Source organism: Pinus tabuliformis, chromosome 6, assembly GCF_031772625.1.
Source record: "Pinus tabuliformis cultivar Carrire ecotype Pingquan chromosome 6, CPIR1, whole genome shotgun sequence".
Classification (NCBI taxonomy): Eukaryota; Viridiplantae; Streptophyta; class Pinopsida; order Pinales; family Pinaceae; genus Pinus; species Pinus tabuliformis.
In genome coordinates this window covers 411,977,027-411,988,118 of record NC_142292.1, presented here as the reverse complement: position 1 = coordinate 411,988,118, position 11,092 = coordinate 411,977,027, and the positions used below count along the sequence as shown (strand labels likewise).

Below are 11,092 nucleotides of genomic sequence, written 5' to 3'. Positions count from 1 at the left end.
TCAGAAGACATGGAGATTAACCAGGACGAGGGTTTTCGGAGTAAGAATTTTGAAACAGGACAGAGTAGCAAAGGTGCTAAATGAGGCAGAACAGACGGAAGAAGGAAAGCTCGCAAACAAAGAGGTAGAGGTCGACCTCGGCAAGCAAACAATGGAGAGGAGGGGAACCAGCCTCAGGGAAGGCGAAAAAGGGGAAGGAAATCTATCCGCAGGACGGTGCATGAGGTAGAACAGGCTTACAATCAAGAAACGAATGAAGACATCCGGAAAATCATTGAAGTTATGGAAAACAGAGTCCTGGAAGAACCGTCAGACCCTGAGATGGAAGAATGGACAACCCAGATGCCTGACCCAGGCAACACCAGAGGCAGATTAACTCTATACCGTCGAGCTCTACACACATACTGAGTCCTGAAGCATCTTTTGGCCAAGGCCATGGAGCAAGTCGCGGCAGAAATGGCGGAAATTGCTCAGGAAGCGTTGGAAGCAAAGAAGGTGGTGGTGAATGTTGAAGGTATACTACGTCAACAGAACGAGCAGATTAAGGAGATTCGAGAGATGCTGAAGGAGCTAGTAAAGACCAAAGACAACAATGAAATCAAAAGGGGAAGCGCGGAGAATTGAGAGGCTTGTTAACTATCTTTTTTTGAATTTAGATGCTATTGCTCTGTTTTTTGGGAATTCGTTTGCATGTCTTACAGCAGTAGTGAAGATAGGTCTTTTAGTAGATCTTTGAAAGAACAGTTTCTGGAAACATTTGGATTAAAAAGGTTTAATGTCCTGCAAGTTTTTCATGACAATATGTAGAACGAAAAACAGTATTGAATGTTTGATGAAGAGGAACCAACAGATCAGGTTTCCCATATGGGTGGATTGAGGTTTCTTAGTATGTATTTTTAAATTTTATGTAGATAGTAGAAATGTCGTAGTTTACAAAAAAAAAAAAACCATTTAAGTATCAACTATTCTCCATATATAAACCTAAGTATGTAAGACAAATCTTTTCACTATCACCATATTGATTTATACAACAATAGCAATGTTTGTGCATAATTAATGACTCCATCATCTAATTATTCTTCAAAGAGTAATGTAGTATGGCTAACACAAGTATGTCCAATGATTAACACACAAATTAAAGCATAAACTGCACTCATTACTTTTGGATACAAAACATGTCCTTGACCACTAATGGGAAATGTAACTATTTCTCAATATTAAAACTACACACCACCTTATCTCTTAAAATAAATAAATTAACACTCATTTATTAATTCAATTTTAGGAAAAAAAATCAAACTAATGGGAAATATAACTATTTCTCAATATTAAAACTACACACCACCTTTTCTCTTAATATAAATAAATTAACACTCATTTATTAATTCAATTTTGGGAAAAAAAAAAAATAAATAAATAAAGTGCGTTGTATCTGGAGAAGGGATTGGAAAGAAAGGTGGTTTAGGTGAGTGACGTTGACCATTGAATTTGTTTTAAGTGGGTTTTGACTTAAAACAACTTTATTTATTTTAAGCATAGATCGGGGTACAAGGAGTTTGCACCACTCAGCCATGATTCTTCTAATAAGAGCGACACTCTTTCAACTTTCTTCTTCCACCTTTATTTGAAAGACCTGACCATATATTGAGAACCTTATAAAGAAACCTTTTGTATCCGTGTTTAAAAACGGGCTTTTCTTTGGTATCATTTAAGCTGAATAACTTTGTAGCAATATATTCATCATCACTACTACATGTAGGGCGGTTTTAAGACAATATTTAAGGCAATATTTGAGTCAATTGTCTTAACTTAAGACAAAAAGAAACTCAAATATTGTCTTAAATATAGTCTCTAAGCGGGTGTCTCAAAATATAATGTCTCAAAAATTTGTCTCTATAAAGACAATATAGAATCTCTATAAAGACAATTTCTCTCTAGAGACAATTTCATTTGTGTCTCTTTAGAGACAATTTCATTTTTGTATTTTTAGAGACAATTCCATAATTCAAACTATTGTCTCTCTAGAGACAATATAAAAAATTATTTAAAAAAAAATAAATGTCCATAATTCAAACTATTGTCTCTCTAGAGACAATATAAAAAATTATTTAAAAAAAAATAAATGTCAATAATTCAAACTATTGTCTCTCTAGAGAATATAAAAAATTATTTAAAAAAAAATAAATGTCCATAATTCAAACTATTGAGTTAAAGATGTTTCGAATGCATGAAGATATGAAAGCAAATTCAAACCAAGAAAAAATTTAAACTGAATGACATGGGAGAAGATTAGTTATTTCCCATGGCACTTACTTTTTCTCTTGCTAGGGCGGTTGTTAGGACACTATATAACGCATGGACAGTTCCCAACATAAATATGAAGTAGTGGAGTTGGTTCATGCCAGTGAGGGAGACCAGAGGATACTTACCCTTGAATCAAGAGGGAATGAATAATTATCAAACTATCATAAATATCTTGAATCATATCAAATGGACTAACACGATCTAAGTAACATCTAATAGCATTGGGAAATTCGGATACGCAACATAGAGTTTGGTGTCAACCTCAAAACAATGATCAATAGCAGGAGCCATTGATTATTCATTTTGACATGGAAGCATACTATAAGCCATTCCTTTCGGTATACAAATCTTAGAAATGGGCTTCTCTCCAGTGATCAGTAGAAACTAGATGAATCCCATAAGCTTCAGTTCTGTAATCGAAAAAAGACCATTTAAAATGTATTATGTCAGTCGATGTCATGTGATGCAATCTCATTCTGAAATTATGAGATTTGCTAAAAGATAGACTTGCTACGACGATCTGAATACTTCTTATGAACAGCTCTCAGCTTATTTCCTCCTGTATTTAGGTGAAAATCAACCATGAAATACGCACATTCCCTAGAACAATGCACATAAATGTTATTACCTCAATGTACAGAGTTAACAAAATGTGCGTACGCCTCCAAACGCTTAGTATGCGCATTAGTATTAGATAAAGATTCAATTCATACAGGGTGTTAGTAGCTGAGTTCCAACATATAGTTGATGAAGACACAATGTTCTGGATGTAGCTGATCAACAATGCCTGCCTGTAATTGATGAAGAAATCTAAAATGTCTAGGAGTAGGATTTCTTTGGAAGGGTAAAATCAGTAAAAGCATGATGCTTCAAAATTTTTAAGGCTTACTTCAGGTCTGCTTCAGAGTAGCTTGTATGAAGGGTAAGTGATTTTTTCCAACATGGATCCTTCCTCAAAGTGCATCGAGGAGTGTAGACAACAGCAACAGCAAGCATTGATGGACTGTAGATAGTCCATGCACTTTATGGACATATCTTTCCATGCCAAGCACTTAATGTCCAAGAGGCTTATAAAGGGATAAGAGGCAAAAAGTGGAAACATGCATATTCAACAATAAAATAATAGAACGAACGAGAAGTGAAACACAGCCAAACCACATAGCCTCCAATTCAAATATAAGTAGACAATACTGGCATTTGTTGTATGATTGCAAACAACATAAATGTTTTCATGTCGTTGTCAATAAAATTGAATGTAGGCTAAGAGCATCATGCTTTGAATTCCCCGAGACTCTAACCAAATATTTTTACAATTTCTTTCATCCATTAGGACATCAGAACATGCTGGAATAAGAACACAAGACATACTATTCATGTTCTTGAATATAACTTTAACACCATGTATAATCATAATTCCACGGGGCTTGGTAAGCAATAAGAAGCACTATTTTTATACAGTTAAAAAGTGGCCATCAAAAGATTTGACACAAGTTAGCAAGATTGATGGTCCCAATGCACAATTATTTTGCCAAATCAGAAAATACACATCTTTGGGGATGCACACTACTACAAATCCAGAAATATTTACATTAATCTAGGTGAAGAGAGCAATTCTCCTAGTTAAGCAGATAACTAACTCTCGAAATTCTTCTCTGGAATCTCCGTCACTGTCTTTAAATTTTGAGAATTGTCGTCAGTAATACTTCCTTGTGTCCAGCATTTTAACATCTCCAAGGCTACTTCTGGCTGATCCATTGGGACCATATGACCTGCATCATGAACCTGGTGTAGCAAGATACAAGATTACGTAAGGAAGAAATTATCTACTTGTACAACGAAATCAAAGATGATCATCGAGTGCCCTTTACCTTGAGAAAACTGAGTGGTCCATAACTGGTTATTAAACCTGCTTCCTTATCATCTACAAGGAAGGATTTTGTAGGCGCCTTCTTGAAATTCTCACTTCCAGACCAATCCATGGAATTCACCCATCTTGAATTGCCTGAAAGACACATAATTTGAACAATTAACTTTTCAATTTTGAAGATTAGACTGACAAGCCTGAAAAACACAATTGCAAATAAGTTAATAACAGACTTAACACCTAAATCATAAAGTCATTCTCCAAAAAAAAAAAATATGTTATATGTATACAGTATCATTACGTAACCAATTGCAAATGAGATCATATTCTCTTGCATAAACTAGCAACTTAACACCATCCTCCAAGAGTGTTGGAATTCCAACTTCCATAATCCACATCGAGTCAGTAAGCATAGCTTCATAAACCAAGGGGCTACAAGAGACAAATTTTTGGCTGCCAACCCCCAGGGCATCCCTAACAGAACCCTGGTTTAAGTAATTCTCCATATTTGAAAAATCATAGCACATGCCACCATTGCACTCCTTCCGAACATCATATTACTACAAAATATAAAACAAAATAATGAAAACTAATATCATAAGATATATAAAACAACGATGAAAAACTACATTTTAAGATACAAAATGCTGATAAAATAAACATAATGTCTGGCTGTCCAGTATTTAGAATTTAAATCTTACATTGATATTCCCAGCTAATGCCATAATGGAATTGAAAATTGAGGTGCACACCAAGTATGATGCAGAGCATGTGACGGTCCCTTCGGTACTTGGCAAGTTATCACAGTGGCTATAATCAGAACCTACATTAAGAACCTTCGATAAAGGATCCAGCATAACATCAGCCGTAACCAGTTACTTAAAACACTTCACAAATGGTAACTAAGGATCATAAAGCAAACAACATTTAGCCATCAAGTTTCTCGCAATTTAAAACATAGTAACAAGATTTCAATATGAACACATACAAATCTAGTTCAGTAAACAAAGTATACATCTCATAAATATGAAAATATGCATTTTCTTCCAAATTTTAATAGGATTTCAACCCCATGAAAAAATATTCCTTGAAATTTGATGACTAGTTTATATTTATAGGTGTCTATTTCTGAGATTTTTGGGTTGTTTTTTATGGATTAAAGGTCTACAAGTATCAAATACATGAGATATATTATCAAAAACGATAAAAATTGGACCATATTACAAAATGTTTGTAAAAACACACAATAAACAAGAATGAACTAACTAGAGGAGGGAAAAGCATCACCTATGCACAATATTTTGAGATCGAGATAAGCCTTCACTACTGTTATGGAAAACGCTTGCACAAACAACTTAAAAAATACATTGAATATTTCAAAAACCACATCAACAAACAAGCCTTCCATAGCGGATAAGTGTTCAAAGCCCTTAACACAAATTTTATGGATTGTACTTGCCCATTATGTACTGAAGCAAACACAGTTCAACCAAGAAGAATGATAGATTTTCCATCTGAATAATAGATAGTACGACTTGTCAGTACAACAGGGTATTATTAGGAATATAATAAAGAAAAGTAATTTAAAACATGAATGCTAGATTTTATGAGGCATTTTCGAAAGTAGATTTGATCAATGCCACACAGGCTGCTTTCAATAATATAAAAAGTGGTGTCATTCAAAACTTTACCACTTTGTTGGAATCAGCTGCCTTTAGAAACCCGAGGAGGAATACATATGGTCGAGTGGGAACTGTAAGCTTGAAGTTCAATTTCTTTAAACTCCTGCGAAGAGTTATTATCAATTGATCAGTCAATCTACATGTTTGGAGACTATGTTGCAATCAATGACAAAGAATTATCAGTTAGAGCTAATTACCATGGTCACTATCTGTTCTGACGTGCATTCATTTGGGAAGATGCGGATGAAGTCATTGACCTGTAGCCAAGTATAAACCAGCTCTTATCAATATTGTGTTACCTATTATAATATAATTTTTGTGTTGATTCCACCATAAAGCGTAATCTTTTGTAGGAGTAGATATTGCTGGTGTATGTACTTTTATACAGCCAACAAAGTGTTCTTTTAATTAGATATATACACATCCTTTCTTACAGATGTCAGCAAGTCATCCTACCTGTGGAGGACAAACTTCTTCGTATTTGCTAGCTATAAACATTGCAGCGATAGCAAGTAATGGAAAATTCTTCCTTGCAATACTCTGAATAGAAAGGTATCTGTCAATGATGTTCACAGTGAGATACAACGTCTCTGGCATTAATTTCAATTCCAAATGCACCTGAAAATTTTAAGATTTTGATGTCAGGCCTAAGAGATAGACCATATAAATCTCTTTTAGATCTAAGTTTGACAGCAAATGGAAGTTCGAACTAGCATAGGAACAAAGTTGTACCTCCACCAACCAATCAATTACGATTGCCCTCATCTTTGCATTGATTTTAACCTGGTTTCTCATATAATCTTGAGGTACGAAACTCACGTCTTGGGCATACATGAATGCCAAATTTTAGTTAAGGAAAATAAAACTTTACCTTCACCCTAACAAGAAACTGCAATTATTGACAGAGAAACATACCTCAATTGTCCTGTAGAATTTGTATATATCTTCAATGTATTCAACAACTCCCAATTGGTTTTCAATGTTTCCATCATAAATGCTAGGAAGCACCTGATGGGAATCCCCGAATGCATCCTGAAATACATTCATCAAGATTATTAATCATATTCAGCCGACTTACATCATAAATAAACACAACACTAACTTGAGGCTATCAAGATAACTAATCATTTTCATCCAACTTACAACATGACTAAAGACAAAGCTATCTTAAGGTTATAAAACTTGCTAGTAATTTGGAGTGGACATGAATACTCTTTGGTTTGTGTATATTTGTTGAACAAGAACAAGAAAAGTATAGGAGAGTGACATAGACCTCACTTTGACATGTTAGCATTACAGTCTTTGGTTTGTGTATATTTGTTGAACAAGAACAAGAAAAGTATAAGAGAGTGACACAGACCTCACTTTGAGATGTTAGCATTGCAGTCAATGATGGTGTAGTGTGTTTCTTGGCTTTCAGTTGGCTAGGTCTTTCTAATCCCCCTTCTTGTGCACTTGAGTCGATGTTATCACTAATACAAATGACAGCGTCATTGCTGGTGGTGCAACTGTCATCATTTGGTAAGTTGGCAAGGCATAAAAAAGCAACATAGCCATGACATGGATCTGAATACTTCTCATGAACATATCTCAGCTCATTTCTTCCTGCACTTAAGTGGAAGTCAATCGTGAAGTTTGCACATTCCCTGGAAAAAGTAAATCAAATGTTATTCCTTAACAACCCACAGGGTTAACTAAATGTGCACACACCCCAGACAGTTTGATGTGCACATTTGTCAATCTTTCCCATATGTAGAATTATATACAATTTCAGACAGGTTGCCAGTAAATTAGTGTTGTAGCAGGTCCACTAGGTTTTGGATATATAATCTACAGATTGCGTAATTCATGGAAATTCCTAATATATTTAGGAGTAAGTATCCTTTGGAAGGTTAAACTCATTAAAAGCATGGTGCCTTGAGAACTAAAAGACCTACTTGAGATCTTCTTTTGAGTAGCCTGTGTGATAAAGTTGTGGTAGTTGAATAGATGCGGTGGATGTAGATTGGGGCACTCTACATATTTTAACCCCTTCTCTACTGACATTACGAGTTTATACTTGTGCGATTTTCCTCACCCGTCCAGTGTTATTGGCCACAATATTCTTGGCATGATTTATGTCTTCCTTTGAGTGCTACAGGTCCAGAATAGTGGAAATTGAGGCACCTCTTAACCAATATTATAGGCCTGTATCTTTTGAGACCTAATGATTCAACACCAGAAACTATTCCATAGTAAACCTGCTTTCACAATCCTCGATCCAGAACTGGTGTGATTTACACATGAATTGGAGTTTAGCTACAATGTGCTCAAAGCAGTTTCTTTTTGGCATCATATTTATCTAGATTCTAATCTATCACCAGGAAATTCGTCCAAATTGTTGACTATCACCCAAAGAATCAGCGATGTGAATCAAAACAATCAGGAGATTGTCGTGGAGTTAGCTTCCTCAATAGTAATAGCACCATAATCTTTTCTTCATGAAAGGTGTTCGTAAGCTTCCGCAAATAATAATGCAGCGACTATGAATGCAAGAATGCTTGCATTCAGGGTTCAGAATCTGAAGCTAGATAAGGTTGCATATTAACATGAACAATAGCAAGTAAAGGATATGCCAGTGTTTTTCCAGAGCTTGTATCAACAATAGTAAAAAAATTTCGTTCTTTGAAAGCCATGGGCTACAAATACCATTCCATTGTAAGGATATCAACACCCGTAGCACATGTGTCGTTCATTGTTTGCTTTATCTCTTTATCAGATTCTTCAAGACACAACATTATGGAATTTGGTCACCATTTCTCCCTTGAATCCCTTCACATGCTTCAATATAAGTAAGCTCTGGTCATACCCTCATCAAAATATCTACATTGATGAATTTGAGCAACAATGGCCCTCCAACCTTACGATTGTCAACATCTTGATGTCGGATTAGCTAAACACTTGCACACCTTTTAGGATCACGATGAATAAGCTGGGCTATTTCTGGTTGACCACATGGATTTACAACTTCCTGTCCTCCTTGAGTTGTAATAGTTGTATGTTGAAACCACAAGCTGTTAGTGGAGGGGAGTACTGTCTGTAAGTAGTTTCTATGCAGGGGCCTCTGCTATTTACCATGTGTTGTTTACTAAATACTATTCAGTACAGATAGGTGTCCATGAGGTATGTATAATAATTTTTTTTAAAGGATCCGTCATAAGATGTAGTGGGGTTGAATTTATGGTTTTATATTTTAAGAAATACCCCAGTATTTAGAAACCTTAATCTTAAGTATTTGTTCCATATGATTTGATTTCTAGGGCATGGGATAAACTCTAGAATGACATAAAGGGAAAAGAGTATGATCTAAGGTTTGAATTTAAGAAACCCTAAAAAGGCGTCTTGATTACATAAAAACCCCAGAAAAGTAACTTGACATCATGTTTTGGAATAATATATTGCTTGGGTTACTTGTTAAAATAGTATTGTATTTCCAAGAAGAAAAAAATGGATGGGGTGATCCATTTGAAGGCATTATGTAGCTCTTCGTAACACCTCATAAATCATGGAGTCGTTGTGCAAAAACTTTATTAAATATATGCCCTAGATTTCTCAACAAATAACATAATCAAACTCACACAAATAAAAGGTTGAATCTTAAATTTTGCATAACATTAGATGTATATGGGGGCATTAATGATCCCTGCATGCCAACATTGGTTGTATTGAGGGGCATAAATGAATCCTGCATGCCAATAAAATGCACGCTTAGTAAAAACACAAATATTAATAAATATATATAGTGAAATAAGTTAACTAAATGCACAAAAATATTGATCAAGTTTTACCACTATCATTACCTTAGATGTATTATAAGGTGTTATAGGGGTTGGAATGACTTTAGTGATTTCCTGCATTCCACAAACATAAATTAGATAATACAATAAGGAATATAAGATAATTGAACATATAAAAGACAATATTCAAGCTTACCTCATGCATCATCATAGCAGCGTCCTGCCCTCGTGCATTTGTTAACATTTCCATAAAAGTAGTGAATATCATTGAATCCCCCATAGTAGCATCAGTAACACCCATGGGTACATTCTTAATAAAAAACATAATAACATAAAAATAAGAATGGGGGATTCAATGATATTCACTACTTTTATGGAAATATCATTAGAATATTTCCATAAAAGTAGTGAATATCAATGAATCCCCCATTCTTATTTTTATGTTATTATGTTATTATGTGTTTTATTCCTATCTGTGTCTTGAATCCTGTGTCTATTAGGTCCAATGAGAATATTTTCCTTGTAGTTGATTAGGTAAATAATTCACTCAGACAAAATCCATTTCGTGGTAGCCAATAAGAAGTCTCAGTTTCGAATTAAGACACAGGTAAAAATAAGAAAACCTTAATCAAAAAAACCGATAAGAAAAGAGAATCGGTAACACCAAATATATATGTCTTTCAAGTAAAACCTTAAACATTCAAATTACTTGTTGTTCATTACAATTAAAAACTCAATACTTAACTTGTAAAGAAAAATTATATTGCAGTGAATCCTTATAACCATCTTAAAGTAAACATAGTGATCGAAAAATGTCATCCTCACAAGTAAAAAATTAAACATTCAAATTACTTAATGTTCATTACAATTAAAAACTCATATGTCTAAATTGTAAAGAAAAATTATATTGTAGTGAATCCTTAAAACTATCTTAAAGTATACATAGTGATCATAAAATGTCATTCTCGGATGAAATCTCCTCATCTGATGGCATATATACCCCATCATTAATAGACCCTAAATCCACAAATAAATTAATACCATCATTTTCATAGTCTTCGTCACCTTCAACTACAGGTAAATTAAAATCAATGAATTCATCATCTTCATGGATTTGATGCCCATGTGGTTGCTCATGTCCTTCAAAAACTTCAATAAACTCGTCTTGGTCTTCATCTTGGTGATATGCATCATTGACAATAAATTCTTCATCATATCCATCTTGGCCATCTATGTCTTCAGGGGGAACTTCTGCATCTTCAAGTAAATCATGGTCCTCTACATCTTGAAAAAATGTTACTCTTCGTCCTCTTGGATCATAATCAATCACAAATGACCAACCAGGTTGTTCTAAATTTGAAATGAGAAAACTTTGGTCACACTGACTTGGAAACACATAAGGTTCAGAAGTGGCTTCAAACCTAGATGTATTGATCATGTGGAATCCATTATCATGGAGCAAGATA

The 11,092-nt window shown here is 34.5% G+C and overlaps 2 protein-coding genes across 2 annotated transcripts; both read right to left on the bottom strand.

Moving 5' to 3' along the window:
* Positions 1-3,936: 3,936 nt before the first annotated feature.
* On the bottom strand, positions 3,937-4,674 carry LOC149259051 (serine carboxypeptidase-like). The gene is made up of 4 exons (XM_089449406.1): positions 4,459-4,674; positions 4,362-4,365; positions 4,173-4,306; positions 3,937-4,086 (listed from the first exon to the last, which is right to left on the bottom strand). The coding sequence occupies exons 1-4, from the start codon at positions 4,672-4,674 to the stop codon at positions 3,937-3,939; spliced, it is 504 nt and encodes a 167-aa protein (XP_089305532.1).
* A 1,198-nt stretch (positions 4,675-5,872) lies between these two features.
* On the bottom strand, positions 5,873-9,870 carry LOC149259050 (G2/mitotic-specific cyclin S13-6-like). The gene is made up of 6 exons (XM_089449318.1): positions 9,823-9,870; positions 9,690-9,740; positions 6,766-6,882; positions 6,307-6,468; positions 6,048-6,107; positions 5,873-5,953 (listed from the first exon to the last, which is right to left on the bottom strand). Exons 1-6 carry the CDS (start codon positions 9,868-9,870, stop codon positions 5,873-5,875), a joined length of 519 nt encoding a protein of 172 aa, XP_089305444.1.
* Positions 9,871-11,092: the final 1,222 nt, after the last annotated feature.

Bases quoted from the DNA above. Each gene is read 5' to 3' on its own strand.
- LOC149259051 (XM_089449406.1), bottom strand. From the start codon at position 4,674: ATGGAGAATTACTTAAACCAGGGTTCTGTTAGGGATGCCCTGGGGGTT. The intron at 4,087-4,172 runs GTAAAGGGCACT...TTGCTACACCAG, and splicing joins GACCACTCAGTTTTCTCAAG to GTTCATGATGCAGGTCATAT.
- LOC149259050 (XM_089449318.1), bottom strand. From the start codon at position 9,870: ATGTTAACAAATGCACGAGGGCAGGACGCTGCTATGATGATGCATGAG. The intron at 6,883-9,689 runs GTAATGATAGTG...AATGTATTTCAG, and splicing joins CACCTTATAATACATCTAAG to GATGCATTCGGGGATTCCCA. The intron at 6,108-6,306 runs GTAGGATGACTT...ACTTGGCTACAG, and splicing joins AAGAAGTTTGTCCTCCACAG to GTCAATGACTTCATCCGCAT.